Source organism: Carettochelys insculpta, chromosome 3 (genome assembly GCF_033958435.1).
Source record: "Carettochelys insculpta isolate YL-2023 chromosome 3, ASM3395843v1, whole genome shotgun sequence".
Lineage (NCBI taxonomy): Eukaryota > Metazoa > Chordata > Testudines > Carettochelyidae > Carettochelys > Carettochelys insculpta.
In genome coordinates this window covers 59,874,781-59,894,673 of record NC_134139.1, presented here as the reverse complement: position 1 = coordinate 59,894,673, position 19,893 = coordinate 59,874,781, and the positions used below count along the sequence as shown (strand labels likewise).

General features: G+C 41.2%; 1 protein-coding gene across 1 annotated transcript in view; it reads left to right on the top strand.

The window, feature by feature from the left end:
* Positions 1 to 15,744, top strand: part of SPATA17 (spermatogenesis associated 17) — a 178,195-nt gene extending 162,451 nt beyond the window's left edge. The window contains exon 10 of the mRNA XM_074988612.1: positions 14,185 to 15,744. Coding sequence (XP_074844713.1) covers positions 14,185 to 14,265 — 81 coding nt within the window. The 3' untranslated portion in view covers positions 14,266 to 15,744. The remainder of the gene's footprint in view (positions 1 to 14,184) is intronic.
* Positions 15,745 to 19,893: the final 4,149 nt, after the last annotated feature.

Genomic DNA, 19,893 nt, shown 5'->3' with positions numbered 1-19,893 from the left:
AAGAGTTGGAGCTGATTGGGCCTCATGGCCTTCCTGCTTAGGACACTTCGGTGTGGGAAAAATGAATGACAATGGACAGCGTCTCCTTGAACTGTGCACGTACCACAATCTGTGCATCACAAACACATTCTTCCGAACGAAGCCACAGCACAGAGTGTCGTGGAGACACGCACACTTGAAGCACTGGCATCAACTAGATGTGGTCATCACTAGGCGTAATAACCTCAAAAACGTCCTTCTGACACGCAGCTATCATAGTGCTGACTGTGATACAGATCACTCGATAGTTTGCTCCAAGCTCAAGCTGAGACCCAAGAAGCTGTACCGCTCTAAACCTGCTGGAAGGCCCCACATTGACGCCAGAAAGACGGCAAACTCAGAGAAAGCTGAAAAGTTCAGAGAGACCCTCCAGGAAAAGCTGCGCAGCGGCCCTGGGGGCGCCAATACAACATCCAAATGGCAACATCTGAGGGATACGGTTTACAACACGGCCTTGTCGGTGTTTGGAAGAAGAGCTAGAAACACGAATGACTGGTTCGAAGCTAACTCTGATGAGATGATTCCAGTCATTGAAAAGAAGCGCGCTGCACTCCTGGAGTACAAACGCTCACCGAGCCAGAGTACCCAGCAAGCGCTTAGAGAGGCCAGAAGAACAGTACAGCAGACAGCCAGGCACTGTGCCAACAACCACTGGCTCCAGCTATGCAGCAGCATCCAGACCTGTGCCGACTTTGGTAATCTCAGAGGAATGTACGAGGGTATGAAGAAGGCATTAGGACCCACCCGGAACAAGATGGCACCTCTGAAATCCAAATCTGCTGAAGTCATCGCTGACAAAGCCAAACAGATGGAGCGCTGGGTTGAGCACTACTCCGAGCTGTACTCACGCGCGAACGTTGTGGTTGACGCAGCCCTCGATGTCGTCGAGCTCCTACCAGTAATGGACGAACTGGATCAAGAACCGATTGTGGATGAACTGAAGAGAGCCATCGACAGCATTGCAGCAGGAAAGGCCCCTGGTCAGGATGGTACACCACCAGAGGTAATCAAATGTGCCATGGACACACTCCTGGAACCCCTACATGAGCTACTGTGCCTGTGCTGGAAAGAGGGTGAGGTTCCACAGGATATGCGCGACACTAACATTGTAGCGTTGTATAAGAACAAAGGAGACAGAAGCGACTACAACAACTACCGTGGAATCTCCCTCCTAAGCGTCACTGGTAAACTGTTCGCTCACGTCATCCTTGGCAGACTCCAGAAGATTGCTGAGAAGGTGTACCCCGAATCACAGTGCAGATTCCGCACAGAGAGGTCTACCGTTGACATGGCCTTCTCTCTAAGGCAGCTGCAGGAGAAGTGCAGGGAGCAGAGGAAGCCACTCTACATAGCCTTCATCGACTTGACCAAGGCTTTTGACTTGATCAGCAGGGATGGTCTGTTCAAACTGCTCCACAAGATAGGCTGTCCTCCACGGTTACTCAAGATGATCCAGTCATTCCACGAAGACATGAGAGGAACCATCCAATATGATGGCACATTATCAGATGCTTTCAGAATCAGGAGCAGCATCAAACAAGGATGCGTGCTTGCTCTGACATTGTTTGGGATCTTCTTCGCACTCCTCCTGAAGCATGCCTTTGTATCTTCAACAGAGGGCATCTTGCTGCACACGAGATCTGATGGGAAACTGTTTAACCTTGCAAGGCTGAAAGCTAAGTCTAAGCTGCGAGAAGTCCTCATCAGAGACATGCTGTTCGCAGATGATGCTGCTGTAGTGTCTCACACAGAAGACCAGCTTCAAAAACTGCTGGATCAGTTCTCCAAAGCGTGCAAGGACTTTGGACTTATCATCAGCCTAAAGAAGACGAACATACTCTGTCAGGATGTTGCTGAATCCCCATCAATCAGCATTGACAACTATACGTTAGAGGTCATCCATGAGTTCGTTTACCTCGGGTCCACCATCACTGACACCCTGTCGTTGGACACTGAGCTAAATAGGAGGATCAGAAAAGTGGCCACAACTCTGTCCAGACTCAGCAAGAGAGTGTGGAATAACAACAAGCTGTACACTCACACCAAAATGCAAGTCTACAGAGCCTGCATCCTCAGCACCCTCCTTTATGGCAGCGAGACTTGGACCCTGTGTGCCTGCCAGGAAAAGAGGCTGAACGTCTTCCACTTGCACTGCCTCAGGCGCATCCTTGGAATATCGTGGAAGGACAGAGTGACCAACACCTCTGTCCTCGAGCAAGCTGGAATCCCAACCATGCACACCCTCCTCAGGCAGCGTCGACTCCGCTGGCTTGGCCACATCCACAGGATGAATGATGGAAGGATTCCAAAAGACATCCTGTATGGTGAGCTAGCCTCTGGCAAAAGACCTCCCGGACACCCCCAGTTGCGTTACAAAGATGTCTGCAAGAGAGACCTCAGAGAGGTAGACATCGAGCTGGACAACTGGGAAGAACTAGCAGACGACGGCAGCAGATGGAGGCAGGGGTTACACAAGGGCCTTCAGAAGGGTGAGTTGAAGATCAGACATCTAGCAGAGGAGAAGCGAGCACACAGAAAGTACAATAAGGACTTGCCAGACACCCACTACATCTGCAAGATTTGCAGCAAGGACTGTTACTCTCGTGTGGGTCTTTATAGTCACAATAGACGCTGTTAATGAAGTCCTCAATTGAAATTTTAAAGGGTGCAATCCATAGTCTGTGCAGACTGAAGGATGCCTACTATACTACTAATACTCCGCCTGTACATGGCACAGCCTCGATTCACAACCTCCCTGTTCAACAGCAGCACCAAATTCTGCAGACAGTAGAGCAGCAAGGGCAACACATACAAGGTGGAGATGGTGATGCAGGTGAGCCCCTAGAATTCCCCTGTCTCCCCGCCCCAGCACCTCTCCCCTCTTGAAGTTACTGTCCCATGTGCCCCTCTGCAATTGCATAGCTAAAATCAACGTATCTGTGCTCAGCTAACTTGTCTGTCTTTACAGAGGAAGGTCAACGGGAAAGTTTCTCCCATCGACCTTCCTTACTCTGTGCACGTGCAAAATCAAACCCCAGAAGATCAACCTTGAGTGGGTTGATCTTCCACAGCAGTGTAGATAAGCCCATAGTATAAGTATGCGAGGTCTATATTTACTTTTCTACCCTCTCGCTTTTCACCAAAATCTTTTAAAACCTTGTTTCATGTACACAGGCTTGTAATATGCGGCATAGCTCCACCTCACTTGGACTTAATGTACTCATAACGGGTTTATTACTCATCAGTGTGTTTTCACATTTCACAAATGTCATTTATACAACTTAAATAAATTAAGATGCAATTACTAAATGTCTTACTCCCTTTAAAAAAATGCTTTTTGAAAAGTGGTTTGCAATAAATCCCGATTCGAATGACCATAGCAAGTAAGTGCCTCCTGGGACTGAATACCAAACTATTTCACTTGCACATTTGTTTTTTAGCCCAGATTCAGTAAAGTTCAAGTGTATCCAAGTATGAAATAGCCTTGAAGAAACACATTGTTTTCTTAATTTAATTTACTTGTAAAAAGACCGCATTCATTTAGAAAATGCAATATCATCTAGTGGCATTTTTGGTTCAAATATAGATATTAGGCCTGTTTGGACATAGGCAGAACAATAATTTAGACAATGCAGCTTCCCCGCTTATGTTAATAACATGGGGCGAAGTATATTGCACTTTTCAAAACTGAGGTGGGGTTTTCAATTTGCCAAAGTGTACAGTCCCACCCAGAAAAGTGGCTATGTAAAAGTGTCATTTTCCATATACCTGTGTTATTCATAGTTACATCTGCACATATTTCATTAAAAAAAAAAGGTTTTGTTTCCTTTTACAGTTCTGCAGAGCCAGTACAGGTATGGGAGAGAGAACAGGATAGATTCTAACCTGACTTCCATCTCAGCAACACTTTTTACCCAGCTTCAAATAATAGGACTGAATTGTGCTCGTTTGTACTTACTTGGGCCAGTCTAAAGAATGCAGTGGGGTTACAGGTGTTATGAGAGCTGAGTTTGAACTACAAATCATGTTCGTCCTGAGGTTGCATAAGTCAAAAAGAAGAGTGCTCTACTTTTGTCAGATCCCAGGGTGAGTGAAGAGAGGCAGCCTTTAGGGAAATAATCCCACTGCTGTTGATGTCCTTATCCAGTTTCCACTCAGCCTTTCCTCAGGCAAAACTCTCATGGAAGCTGGCATCTGGTTTGCCTGAGGAAGGCTTTGTGAAAACTGAGTTAGGATATCCAGAATTGGCCCACTTAAACTGTTTACTGTGGAAAACTACTGTAAAATACCCAATTTATAATGAGAAGCGTGTGTCGATTACGTGTAGGGAATGTGGCAGAAGGAATGCAGTGCTGCTGAAGGCTGGGAGGAATGAGTCTCCCAGAGGTCATCTGCATGAGAATGCAAAAGGTGTGCATGTGTGATACCTTTTCAGGCAAAGCCTAATGGGTAGCAAGTAAGCCATGAGATTTGGTCTATTGTAAACATGTAGTTGTAAAATCACAATTTAAGCTGACACTTAAGGTGGGAGTTGTGAGATCTCACCAATGCTCTGGGTTGTTGTGGGGGGACAGGGCAGTCGCCTTAGCTGTGTAAGACATTGATTACACAGGGCTCCCTGGTTTAAAGCATTGTGAGAGAGCAAGGGGAGGGTATGGGTTGAGCCAGCTTGCTGAGTGCCTTGGCCCTGCCTATGCCTTGGCCATATAGCTATAAACCTGGCTTGACTAACCCTCCCCACCTGTTAAAAGATAGAGCTGGATACTAGGGTGTTTGTGAAACCCCACACTAGAGATACCAAGAGCTGAAATCACAGAGTGGCAGCTGAGGCCACACAGAGCTGAAATCACTGGGTTCTGCCTTAGGGCAGTCCCAAGCAGTGGGGTTAGGACTGGCGGACAACAGCAGGACCAGCGGGCGGCCGGTAGGAGCGGCGGCGGCAGACGACGGTGACCAGCAGGTGGCCGGTAGGAGCGGCAGACGGTGGCGGCGACCGGCGGGCGGCCGGTAGGAGCGGCGGCGGCGGCAGACGAAGGCAGCGACTGGCGGGCGGCCGGTAGGAGCGGCGGCGGCGGCAGACGACGGCGGCGACCGGCGGGCGGCCGGTAGGAGCGGCGGCGGCGGTAGACGACGGCGACCGGTGGGCGGCTGGTGACAGCAAGGGGACGCTACAGACAAGTGGACAGCTAGTATTGCCCTGGTGATGTATCTGTGGGCTTTGAGTTTGGGGACTGTACCGCAGAGGGTACACCCTGTAACTGTGTGTGTGTGGAAAAGGGCCAAGAGCCCCAGCAAGAGACTGGGTTCTACTGCATATGGGGATGGTATCTGGGTAAAAGGGGTTTTGTCTCGTCTGTGCTGAGATATACTGCATCTGTCGCTGTAACCTTGGGGTAGGTTACGGTCATTAAACAAGCCATTTCTATCTCAGACTCTGTGCTTGCGAGGGGGGGGAGAACCGCCTTACAGGCACCCAGCATGGGGGTGAAATTGTCCCAGGCCACTGGGTGGGGGCTCGAGCCAGTTGATTGTATCCTTGATAGGAAAACCCCACAAGAGTTGAACCCGGCCCTTCTGGCAGGCATCTGGCGTTAACAGAAGGGTTACATACGTATTTCATAAATAGTAAAGTGATGACTTAAGCAGCCCCATTATCCAGAACTTCTGTCTCTTCTAACAAGCCACTGTATGTCCTTTTAGTCTCCTTCATGGATTATTGTCCTTCAGGGCTAGGAGCATGAGGATGAAAATAGGCTCCACAGAGCTGATATGTCTCTACTTCCATCCCGTGCAGGTACATTGGACAGGATGGGGCGGGGACTGGGCAAAGCCAAGACTTTATCTTCAACATGCTGGGCAGCATAGTTGTATTAATGGGGAGAAAAGTGTGTAGGTAAAGATCTGACAGGATACTTTTTCCCTGGAATAGCAGGGAGATAATGGAGGCAGAGTCACAGTCTCCCCTGCCAGGCTTTTCCAGATGCTTTGTCCCCTCACACTTGGCAGATATTACAGTAAGGATTTGGATCTATGTGATTATCAGATTAGTCCTTTTCCAAGTTCATCAGCAGTAATTAAAAATCTTTCATAAATTTAGCAAGCACTGTTTGCATTTGGTTCTTTCATTTATAACTCTAGAAGAGGAAAATGTGTATAAACCAGTAACAGTTTTAAGGCTTAGTTAAAATTATGTATAATTATAATGAAATATTTGTTGCACAAATTAAATAGCAATTAATGTTTTCTCCCTCTGTTTGAAAGCTATTAAAATAGTGTTGCTGAGCTTCCTACTGTGAGAATAATTTCTTGATTTTTTTGTACAGCATATCATCATATGCTTTTTGTCAATAAAAGAGCAAACTAACAAGCAGAAAAAAAGTTGCTTGATGAAAGTGTCATGCAAAAGAGTTATAAAATTGGCTTTTGTAATGGCTAGGCAATATTGCTTTTTATTTGAAGATCTAATGACAATTTGATTCAAAGGGTAAGATATTCACTTATAAAGTCAATAAAATATGTTGAAAATTGCTCTCTACATTTATCAGTCTTTTTAAATCAGTTCATTGTCGTTGGTGTTGAATGCATTTGTAGTAGGTAATTAGGGATTTAACTAGACATCACATTTGGAGCTTGTCAAGAAGTTTCATTAAGTCCAAATGCAAAAAAGCAAGCAGTTAAGGATGAACATTGCAATGAGCAGAGGAAAACCATATCATAACTGCTCTGTGGGTACATAATATGGGAAAAGTGCAAGGCCCTTTCCTTACTTAAATTTCCAGGTAGAAGTTGGGGTTTCATTCCTTGCACTCACCTGACTGAACTGCCTGTAGAAAGGAAAGAACTGTTAAGAACATTAGCCATTTCAAAGGGGAAAGGTATGGCCAGGGTCTCTTTCCCATCTCCACTGCATCAGCCAGCTAAAGAGAAGACCACACATTACACCCTGTTACATTATCGGGGCTCTTTGGCATACTTGGCTTAATCTAATTCTTGATTCTCCCCTCCCCCACCCCTCTGCTCTCTGATTTGCTCACCTTGATAATTTTTTTCTGATTTGTCAACTTTGATTACTGTTTTTGGTTGTCTATGCCTTAAATATTGAGTCTGTTCTGGTATGGCTATGGTCTGAAGAAGTGGGTCTGTTCCACGAAAGCTCACCTAATAAATTATTTTGTTAGTCTTTAAAGTGCTACTTGACTGCCTTTTTGTTTTGGTAGTAGATAGCCTAGCACGGCTCCCTCTCTGTTACACCCTGTTAAATATTTCAGTGCCATACTCCAATCTCAAGGAGCTTCCAGTAAGCACTGCAACTCCCTGAGAGTCAATATCACTCTCACACAGACACAATGAAGGCCAGTGTCTAATGCATTCCTTTGTTAATATAGCTTATAAGTGACCCAGTTGGTTAACACATTAACTTTTCAACTGTATAGCCTCAGGTCACAGGAGACCTATCTCTGGTTTGTGGACACTAGTCCACATCCGTAGCACAGTTGCTGTGTCCACCAACCACAAAAAACACCACTATGTCAGGCTCTTTTACCCTGTAGTTCTTGGCTAATTAATCGGAAGGACTATCTACAAAAAATAGTTCCTGCTACCCATGAGAAGTGGGCAGCCATTATTAATGTCCCAGCTCATATCGCTCGGTAGCTCTCATGAGCAGTTGTGCCTCAGGTCCCTAAATGTACTAGTGAGAATTAAAAATTATAGTCCATACCTAGTCACTAGCTGAAATATTGTAAACTTGTATCACTGGGGCCAGGATTGGTGTCAATGTACTTTGTATGAAAAGTGCAATAGAAGCATTAGTATTTGACAGCCCTGGTTGAAATAAGCGAAATTAATGGAGCTCTTTTCATATACGACAAGGCCATGGCACCCCTTTCATGCTGCTTACAGACAGAAAAAATTCAATACTTTTTTATTACTTGACACTGACCTACATTCTGCACTACAAGTGCCAGGCCCACTAATTGGTTTCAGTTGTGAGAAAAGTTTGCCCTAAAGAAACACTGGACCAGATAAATCAATCTTTTTAGGGTAGCTTAGTGGGTTTTGAGCACTTGAAATGACATGTGTTGTATTGACAGAATGGGTTGTTATACTCATTTTGTCGTGTCAGAAGTCCTTGTACTAGTTGGGAATGTTGTTAACCAGTACTGATCATTTACAAAGCAAGAACTTAGCCTGATGAACATTTCACCTTTATGAGGGATTCCTACTTCTGGTTTGGTTTGTTTGGTAGCAGTCTCTGTGGCTATTATAAAGGCATCTGGCTTATGAGGATAGCTCAGTTTAAAGCTGTAATTTTACCATCATAGGTACTAACATCAAAAATATACAAAGACGTGGACACCCAGTGTTACATAGAAAGGATCATTCTGTATCACTGCTTATTTTAAACAGTAGCCATGATCAAAGTCTTCTTTAAAAATAAATGGCATGATATATTCAAGGATACTGACTGAAAACAGAAGCGAAGCAGGGGTGGTAATGTAATGTGCAGTATTGGTAACGTATGGATTCCGTCTTGTGGATTGCTCAGGTTGGCTCAGAAGAAACCTGGTGCTGTGGAACATGAATCTAGAGAAAAGTACATGGCGCTGTTTCAGTCTGTCATGGTAATCTAGGTACTTTTTGGAAAGTGGAGCTCTTATCGCCAGCATAGACAAAGGGCATTCAAAGTTCGCACCATGACCCATGCTATTCCAAGTTCAGCAACTGCTCCCCAATGTCATAGTTAATTATGAGCTTACTGCAGAATTATGGAGGCTATGCAGGAGGCTCAGAATAGATGAGTATAAAACCCCCATATCGTCTTGGCATCTAAAAATTTGGGAGGAAGAATGATGCTACTTTCTGCCTACTTTTGTTTTGGACGAAAGTAATTGGCTTTTCATTTTCAAGCTGATAACCTAACTATAGTTCCAACCACTGTCACACATTATTCAATAGACCTTAGAAATATACTTTTTGATTTTGTGAATTTTTATGCACTGTACTCTCCTTATGGTTGACAGAAATGGTTAACATATATTCCCCCTGCCCCCAGAAATACAAGGGGTCATCTTCAAGCAGTCTCCAGATGGATACCCATTTGTGCACATAGAGCTTTGCAAATACAATTGCAGATAATTTGCACACACAGGTTGTAAAATTTACATGTGCAAAGATGATTTCTGTTCAAAAAGGGGACAGCTGCTTGTAAATTCTATTATTTGTGTGCTGTCAGGTGTATATGCAAAATGGAGCATCTGATTTGAAATTAGATGCAATTAAAATATTGGGTTTTAATTTTGAAGCCATTTAAGAAAGTGTTGCCAAATCAAAATTATCAGAAGCACCAGTTCCCTTCAGTTAGATGTAAAAAGTCATTGGCATTGACTTTTGTCAACAACGCCTCAAATGTAAACTACCTGAGCATTAATTGTAGATTTTTTAAAACAAAATCAATAATGTGATCACAGGAATCTGCTTGCTGGAATGGTTCTTTGCTTGCTGTCTCCGTTTAAAATCCCTCGCCTGCTCATCACCTATGAACATGACAATCAAGTAGTCAATATATTGAAAAAGGCTCTCAGGCCTTGTTAAACTTAGCCATCTGGCTACAGCAGCTTACAGTTTCTGCTCAGAAAAGAATTCAGAGTTCAGTATGTTTGAAAATTAAAAGCAATTTCTTGATTTGGGTTGGGGATTTAGAAAAAAACAAAGCAGGTTTGTGCTGATCTCCTTCTGCTTCCTGGATAATCTGTAGCGAACACTGGTGAGATCCCATAGGCTACAGCCAAGGTGCACAAAGCACAAATTACGAATGGTATAGTGCGAAAGTTACATGAATCTTACCTTTGTATCTTACTACCCCAGTATGGATTTGTTCAGTGTAGGGCCTACCACAGCTGGAAGTTAGAGCAGACTAGTGGTGCACTAATGTATACCAATTGCTAATCAGCCATATATAGCTGAAACAGCAAAAGACTGGCAAGCTAAAAGGCAGTGTGGACCACATGTCTTTTACTCCACCCATGCTCCCTATACTAAGCGCTAGCAGGGGAGGTTGTGTAAGATTTTGTAAACTATCTTTGTGTCACTTAAGGTTCCCCTTGAACTGGGGCAGTCCTCTCAGGCCTAGACACACCAACTCTATAGGCAGAATCCACAAACAATACATTGCAAAGTGGTCTCACTGGCCTGGAGGATCTGGTCTTTTATTTCACTATTGTCTATTTTACCTGTTATAAACATGCATTGGAAATGGAAATGCAGCAGGAAAATCAATCACAGGTATGCTATCTGGAAAATTGCCCTCCTTACATACTGCTATTGAATTTTTATGGTGAGAGTCTTTTGACTGTGTTGATTAATTGTACAGCCAATGGATTGAATACACTTGTCGTTCATTTTGAAAAAATGTTCAGGAGACCAAATAACCAAACTTAGACAAATTTATTGTCTTAAGAAAAAAACAGTACAATGCAAAAAGGAAACATGTATGCCTTCCCTCTGGAAAACAGTTATCTCACAGCATGTTCATCTTACACACAAAGTGTGCTTTGAAAATATGCATTTAAACAAGCTATATTTACAGGACAGCGTAGCAAACTATAAAACTCTGTATGTCACTAAAATCCAATTCACTAGTTTGTAACAATTCCTTAACATTGTTTTGTTACAGACTTTGTCTCTGTTTGGACAATACATTCCAAAACATGGAGAAAATAACAATACTAGGGTATTGAATGGATGTGTCTTGATTTTGGCAGATTTCATATTTGCTAGCACCAAAACTAACTTGAGCTCTGCTAAGTGTTAATGAGTGAAACAGAATACCTTTCAAACATAACACAATAATGTGTCATATATTTGATTCTGGTTTGCCATACATATGTAGCAACTGATTTAAAGAGAAATATCTTTTTGTGACCACAATTTGTGTATACGGGAAAGACATTTGCTCCTGCATTAGAATAAAAATGTATCTTTAAACTGACTCTCTGTTGCATAGCTTGAACCTAATTCATAGTTTAAAAATAAGATGTGTTCACTTAATTTCTCTAAGCTTTCATGAAATATTTTGCAATCAGAGCTAAATGCCAGATCTTGGCCTCCAACTCCTTCCTTTTTGTGTTGTTTCAATGGCACAGGAGGATAACAGAGGTGCTCTAAGAGGAAAATCCTCATGTCACATTGTCAGCTTTATGCTACCACCTTCCTGGCACATGTTGAGTAGGAGTAGAAGGGGATGTGGCCTGACATATCAGTAGAACTTAGAGTGGTTTCTCGGATGCTCTAACTAGCAGTAAAGAAGAAGAAAGGAAGAGAAATGATGAGGCAATATGGGGCAATAATCACAGACACACACACATATGCCAAAGCCAAGCACGCAAGCATAGCCTGGGGCAGAGTTTCCTATGGCCTTTTGCCTTTCAGTGTACAGGCAGAGCACAGTCATAATTAAGCTCTATATATTTAAGTAATCAATTGCTAGGCTTTTTTGGCTAAAAATATGTTCACATTTTTGCTGGTGTTGAAATATGATGGATCCGTGTATTTGGTGTGTTTTATACACATTTTTAATTGGTCTAACTGCACAGTCATCAGTGAATTTATTTACTCTATCAAACTGAGGTCTTGCCTAGATGCGGTCAAACATAATTGCTGTCACCATGATCAGAGCCAGTTGTTTAAATACTCAGTTGTGAATATCCATTGAGATAGCTTTAAACAGCAAGATAAACAATACAGCTGCCAACCCAAAGTAATCTTACACCAAGGGGCCAAGTAGCACAGAAAATTTCCTCTTTGTCTTTTTAACTTGGGTTTGAAGCTAGACCTGGGCTTAGTTCCAGCTCAAAAAGCCGTTCACTTCACAGGCTCCTAAATCGTCCCAAGGAGGTAATTTTGGCAGTCAATTGTTTTTGTTTGGCATCCTAATAGCAAAAGCCGTCTGCTCTGGCAAATGAAAAAACCTTGTTCAGAACTACCATTTCCAATCTTTTCTTCATAAAAGCAAGATAGGTGTTTGTTATAGCCTCTTCCCCACCCATCCCCACTCCACAAAAAAGTAGTACTTTTTAACCCTTTAAAATGCGTTAAAAATGAAAATGAAAAGTAACTGATTTTTCTACAAGAACATTAAAATATTTTTCCTGATAAAAACTACAGAACAATTAACAGCATTCTTAAATTATAGAATAATTTGAGTGCTAAATGGTAATAATTTCAGTTTGTATCTGGGAGACTACAGCACCTTTGTGTGTATTTCACAAAGTTTCTGTCCACCTACACCAATTATGTCAGCATGATGAACTCAGCAAAGCAAGTACAACTAACTTCATTCAGGAAATGCAAGCAGTTTGCAATTAGACTGATAGTAACTGTAATATTTATTATTGTAATCACAAAAATATTTTATAGACCATCCAGGACCACTAAAATACTGAAAATATAATACAATTAAAATATAATAATATGCCATTCTAAAAAAGCATTAAAATAAACAACTCTGTTTAAGAAATACTTTGTTTCATAAATAAAAAGGTGAAGCACAGGGAGCTCCACACCTACATTAAGACTGCATCTGAAGAAGTGAGTTAACTCACGAAAGCTCATGCTCTAAACTTTTCTGTTAGTCTATAAGGTGCCACAGGACCCTTCGTTGCTGCTACATTAACACTGAAGATCTGTCCAGAAATAAAGCTTACAAGACATCACAGGACAGTGGTACCTTTCACATCAGAAATGGAACACATTTTCTTTTCACTTCAGACGTCTAACCTGCTATTTTGTGAACTTTGAATTGGATGCTTTCGCAGGCACAGGAAATTGCCAAGTGTCAGATGTTAGAAATTAAAAGTAAAATGTTGATTATTTGATATGCAAATAAGGACCGTGATCCTGCACTGAGAGCCATGCATAGACACCTGCATTTGCATAGGGACAGATAGTACACCTCTCACTACCAGGGTGGCATGAGAAGTAGAATAGGCCAAAGAACAACCTTTGTGTTTGACAACAACTTCTGATACATCTTTTTGTTTTGCACTGAAATGAAAACAAAACATTTAGAACATTTTTGCAAAATGGAATTCTACTGAACAGCTCAGTTTTTCATTTTGAGTCTCTCTCTCTTGACTCTGTCCTGTATATAGTTGCCTCCAAAAAATAAGAGTCACAGAGTGAAACATTAAAACAATGCAAAACTTTAGGTCTGATAAGACACTAGCATTTTTTTTCCGGAGCCATGAACAAGAGGCCAACACACTTCTTGTTGTGATAACTTTAACCCATTAACTACAACACTTGGGATTTTCTAGTACAATAGAATATGCTGTAGCTGCTCACAGTCAGGCTAATTATTGTATAGTGGGCAAAATAACTTAGAATTTTGGATCCTTTTAGCTTGGTTGCTTGTGGAGTATATTTGCTTTCTATGACTACCATAAAAGCACAAAGTCATCTGTACTTTGTGTTCCAGATTGTGTTTGCTTTACTCATGCAATTATCCCTTTTAAAGAAAATAGGACAGTTCACGTAAGGCAAGCAGTGTTCAGTCCTGTATCTTTTCTGTCGCATGTGGGTCCATGGCCAAACATTTAAAATTCCCTTCCTTATTTCTACATGCGATCATTCTTTTATACAAAGTTTCATCTGTTTACAAATGGGTCACCCCAATTTTATTCTTGGCAAAGGGGAAACATTTTAAATATGTGAAGAAAAACTTCTGGACCTCATTTGAGACATTTGTTTCTTAACCTTTTTCCAGAAAGGAGAATTTTTTTCAGTTCATCATCCTTTGCAAAAGTTGCAAGATTCAGTCTGTGTGACAGAAAAAGAAAATTTATAATACTTAATTATGTACAGTTTATAATACAATATATTTTTAATTAAATCAGTCAATTTTCTCCCCAATATATACAGTACATGTTGAAATGTTTCATAATGTCACATGTAAGCCTCAGGATATCTATTAAATATTTTGTACATACCTAAAAGCCTAAATTTTATTTTGCATAACAGAAAAATATGAATGGAAGAAAGACCAGTGGGCCTGCTCAATATCTATAGATTTATTTAGTATACTAAAATAAAAGTGGAGAAAAACCCATCCAAATTTAACTATCTTTTTTCTTCTTTTTTTCCTAGGACTTTGAAACAGTATTTCCATCCATTAATCTCTTTGAAAAGTTTGGACAAACTTATTCCAAAGCTGGGCAAATGGTGTAAACCTCTATCTAGTACTGTGTCTATTCTATCCTGTATGAGAACATCTGATAATCTGTAAAGCTAGTAATAAAGGTCTTTGAGCAAATGCAAAGCAAAATGTTGATTAACTTTCTTACAAGTATTGTAAATGTTTTCCATAAAATGTTGTATGCTATGCCTACACAAGTTGAACTTCTCTAATCTGGCACCGTTGCGACCTGACCAGTGCCAGCCTGAAAATTTGCTGAACCAATGGGAGGTCAATATTGCCTAGTAGCATTACCAACCCATCCTTTGCTTATTTGTCTTTTAGAAGTCATTTAGGGGTACATTACAGCTAAATAAGATAACAGAATATTGAGAACCAGATCTGGCAGCTGTAAATAAACTTTATGGGACCATGAGAAACTTGGCCACACCCATGATAGGTGGTCATCCAGCTAACTAAAATCATGCTCAATAATGGATGTTGCCGGATGTTCAACCTGTAATAAAGAAGTATGATACTACTTGATCTTTCAGAAATGCAGTTTTAATATTAAAAATCTTTTTTATAGTTTTGGCAAATGTAAGGAATTAGGAAAACTGGATGACTTTTATCCCTCTTTTATAAAATACTTGTATAGTAGTTTATATATACACTCTCTCTCTCTCTCTCTCTCTCTCTCTGTAGGAATTAATGTAAAACTTATGGATATCATGCAACTGTGTTTATTAGAATTGTGTAAAAGGTGCTAGCAACAATAGACATTTTCTCTGAAACATGTGAGCCCTGAGTTATAACTCATGGAGCAATCTACAAAATGTTGAAATTTTCTCCTTTGGGGTTGACCAAACTCTTTTACAATCACTGACTCCCTGTGAAGCTGCTTTGGGCCATTTATACAGAGATTACTTTTTTAAATCCTTCAGCCTTTCTGTGCTTGATATAACACTGAATAGTTAAAAAGTAAAAACTGCAATTTTGTAACACTTTCACATATTAGCTTTCAGGCAAATGCATTTATACATATTTACCAGTATTCCATGTATTACATTTTACTCCTAGTCAAAAAAAGAAAAAAAATAAACTTGTGATAAGCAGACTGGCACACAGGAAGATATTGCATAACAACCACATTACACAAAATTCATTTTGATCACACAAAATTCATTCTGTTCACCATTTTTCACATGTATTTTCACTAGAGCGTGCTCCTGCAAGCTTCTGAGTACTTTTGATTCCCATTAACTGTAACAGAAATCAAGACTGCTCATCAGCTCCTGGAAGGGGAAGTTCTGCACCTTTCAGGATTGGTTTATAATTTACTTCTTCAGATAGTAATCTCAGAGGAGTCTGATTTCACAGCACTTTGTTGTCTTTTGTGTGTGTTTGTGTATTTTTGTATTGATGAATAAGTGGGTCTACTGTTCTCTCCTAAAGACCACACAACTCCCATTAATATCTGGTGAATAGTCACAGAATTTTCCAGATTTGAAGAAGTGGGTCTGTCCCGTGAAAGCTCATCACCTAATAAATTGTATTGTTTGTCTTTAAAGTGGTACACGACTGCTTTTTTTATTAGTGTCTGCTGTTATTCACATGTAAACATGTCTCTATACTCGTAACTGAACCTCTTCTGACAGAGGTTTGCAGCAGCAAGTCTACCTGGATAAGTATTGAAAATAGCTAGTATATACGTCCCACGTCAGAAAGTCTGAGACTGCAGTAGGGTCTCAACATTCATGAGGGTTCCATGTTGAGAACCATCGCGAATGGTGAATTTCGCGAATATGGCAGCCATTCTGCCTGGAGCCTGGCTGCTGGTGCTCCCTGCCTGGAGCCTGGGGGAAGCAACAGCTGCTGGCACTCTTGCCCAGAGCCCTGGGGAAGCAGCCGCTTGTGAATAATTGAAGTCATGAATCATAAGTTTGCAAATGTTGAGACCCTCCTGGAGGACAGCAGAGCCCTTCAAGACCAAGGGAAAAACATATGCCACATTTTAGAAATGATAGTGGTACAAAACAAAAAGGCAGTATTTGAGACAAGAAAGAAGCACTGTGTCTGTTCTTTCATACTTATTAGCATTTTAACAAATTCCAACTTTCAAAAGTTTGTGTTTCTGAGTTACAACCAGAAATGAATGTCCTTTAATTCTGGTAAGTGAGAAACAGCAACCTCAGACAGGTCCCTTCTCTGACGATTTAATTTCACCAAATAAATGGGAGTGCTTTTGTGCTTTGTGGAGGGGGCTGAGCATAAGACACTTGCACAAAACTGTTGATGAATAAAGATGCCACAGTAATTTTTAGATGTGAGAGCTGTCTATTTGATTGCTGCAGCTTCAAGGTAGTTCATCACTTCGCAGTATTTCACCCTGTGTTGCCTCTTACCTCCACACCACATTTTCCCATCAGTTCGATTAGAAATGGCAATACTTTTATCAGATTAATCTTTCTTTCTTTTAGTATCTCTGACCCCAGGATAAACAAAACCTACCCATGAAGACCATCACTGCAGATGCTAGAGTTTTCAGCACCTGACAGTTCTCAACATAGATTAAGGTTAAAAAGAGTACTTTCAATTCACTCTCGCTGTTTGACTCAGCTCTCTTTCATTTTTTAACCCTCATTCATTTAATTTTTAAACACGGGAGGCCATGTGCCATAAGCCTTCTTACAGACAAAGCATGTCCATGGATTTTATTAGACTAAGAGGTAGCTCCACAACTGCAGTGATGTAATAACTTCATTACTTGTTACTTCTCTCTCCAAATGTATTTTTGTAGGGAAGACAATGCTCTCTTTTTCAGTATGGGGTAATAGAGAACTTAGGCTACATGTATACTAGAGGGTTTTGTCAGCAAAACAGTTGTTTTGCTGACAAAACTCACGGAACATCCAGATTCCCAAGGCATTCTATCAATAGTAAGTCAACAGACCACAGCACTTTTGTCGACAGCTGTACCCCGTCCCCCACGAGGAATAACGCTTCTGCTGACAGAGATCTGTTGACAGAAAGCTGGTCTGCATGTTCCTGGGGGCCCTCTGCCATTAGACTGGGCTTCTGGGACACTGGGCAAACCTGCCTGCTTCACTTCCGGTTGGCCATTTTGTCGACAGAGCAGCCAGGCAGTCCGGGCGCTTTCTGTCAACAGAGTGCATCGGTCTCTTGCAATCCACTTGACAGTTTGACCACAATCTGTCAACAGAAGTTTTGTCAGAATATATCTTCCAACAAAAGCTTCTGTTGACAAATCCCTGTAATCTAGACATAGACTTACTTCATTCACAGGCATTTGTAGGACATCTGCTGCCACTCCCAGGTCTATGGTTTAATTCATGAATTCTTTCTCTCACTTCTTATGCAAGCATAGTAATCTTCTGAACAGTTAAAATGTCTTTTTAACTTTGATAGTGAATACAGTTCTTTTTATCCCTTGTCTGGAAAAATAATAAGTACTTTTCCTTGGGGATGGAGTTCAGTTAGGGAAAAAGTAAAGGGACTGTGCAGGGTCTCTTTTTGAGATATGCAGATGCAGTTAGGCTAAACAAAATTGATTTCAGATAAGTATTCCAATCACTGTTCTACTGATTGTATATATGATTCGTTTAAGAGAGGTGAAAACACATGCAAACATACACACCAGTACCAGTTTATTAAGTAACAGTTTTATTTAAAATGTAGAAGCACAGTACAATAATTTTCCCACTACATATCCAAATTCCAGTCAGTATCAGTTACTGAAACCAGAGTATAAGATGTATAATAGGCTTAAGCCAGACAACATGCCCAATGCTGAAGGATAAGCAGAAGAAAAGTACTGAAAACCTGATCCTAGGATGCCCAGTACATCCTATATCCAGCTGGTTTCAGAAGTTGAGGGCACTCAGTACCTTGCAGGAGGCACTCAGCAACTTGCAGAACTAGGCCCTTATTTTGCAATATCCTGAATAATGCAAAAATAACATACCAGGGAATGTTAACAGTTCTGTAGTATTTCAGAAAAGGAGAGATGGTGAACAATCTTTAAGCAATGGGCCAGGCCAAAACATAAGGAAAATGCGGTCATGTGTGCTTATTTAAATCAAAGCAGCTGCATGTGGCAACCCCATAATTTTTACGTAGTGTCATTTAAATCTATAATTGTATTTGAAGTCATTACAATAATAATTAAGTAGTAGAGGTTTTAGCTACTTAGTGTGACCAATATTTGCAGAACCAGCCTGTGTATTAATAGAATAAGAAATTATTTTAACTATTATTTACTTTGCTGTAGTAATCTCTCCTACTAAACCTACATTTGCTATGTAGTTATTAAATGACCACATATACTGCAAATAAATGTTGGAAAATAAAATTATGTTTTCTTCACTGTTGATTTTCCTTGTCAATAAACCCTTTTCTTCAAAACAAAAAGCAGTCAAGCAACACTTTAAAGACTAGCAAAATAGTTTATTAGGTGAGCTTTCGTGGGACAGACCCACTTCTTCAGACCATAGCCAGACCAGAACAGACTCAATATTTAAGACACAGAGAACCAAAAACAGTAAGCAAGGAGGACAAATCAGAAAAAGATAATCAAGGTGAGCAAATCAGAGAGTGGAGGGATGGGGGGGAAGGTCAAGAATTAGATTGAGCCAATCTAATTCTTGACCTTCCCCCCCACCCCTCCACTCTCTGACTTGCTCACCTTGATTATCTTTTTCTGATTTGTCCTCCTTGCTTACTGTTTTTGGTTCTCTGTGACTTAAATATTGAGTCTGTTCTGGTCTGGCTATGGTCTGAAGAAGTGGGTCTGTCCCACGAAAGCTCACCTAATAAACTATTTTGCTACTCTTTAAAGTGCTGCTTGACTGCTTTTTGTTTTGATAGTGTATAGACTAGCACGGCTTCCTCTCTGTTACTTTTGCTTCAGAACATATTCACATTGAATGTTATATTGAGAAGTAGTTGTTACAGTTCCAGACCACGGTGCTGGTATTTCTAGAGCGGTCCAGCTAGAGCATCCATTCTTGGCTTTCAGGTCCCCATCATTGCCTATCTGGATGGAGATCTGGGTCTTTCTCCCTTCTCACTGGGGTATTCCCTAGCTGCACAGTTCCCTGCCTTCGTGGTGTATGTCCCAGCATAGAGAGGCTGCTCTAGACTACCTGCTGGCTTTCTCTTCAGAGACGTATAACAGAGTGATTGTCAACCACATTGTAAATTACCATGTAGCACTTCCTATGCAAACGTAGGTTGTTTTTTTACATTAAGAACAACATGCAGAAGACTGAACAGGCTGGCGTGCTCTCGTACAGCATGTGTATGACAACTTAGAAGAGCAGCAATGCACACGCCTGATTGATGCTCATGAGAGGAGAAAAGCAACAGCAGCAGCCACACTGACAGAGCCAGGACAATTCCCTTGCCCCTACTGTGAATGCCCATGCCGGTCAAGGCTTGGACTCTTCAGCGACATGCGAGTCCACAGCTGAAGAGCCTGTGCAAGCTCAAGATGTCATTGTCGGACACGACAGACTACCAAGAAGATCACACAGAAAAGATTTTAAAACAATAAAATAATGTGCGTATATTCCAATAAACCTACCAGAATTCACTCCAACCCTGCCATACATTCTAGAGGGCACAATCCTTCATCCTGCGCTTAAGGATTACTGTCCAGT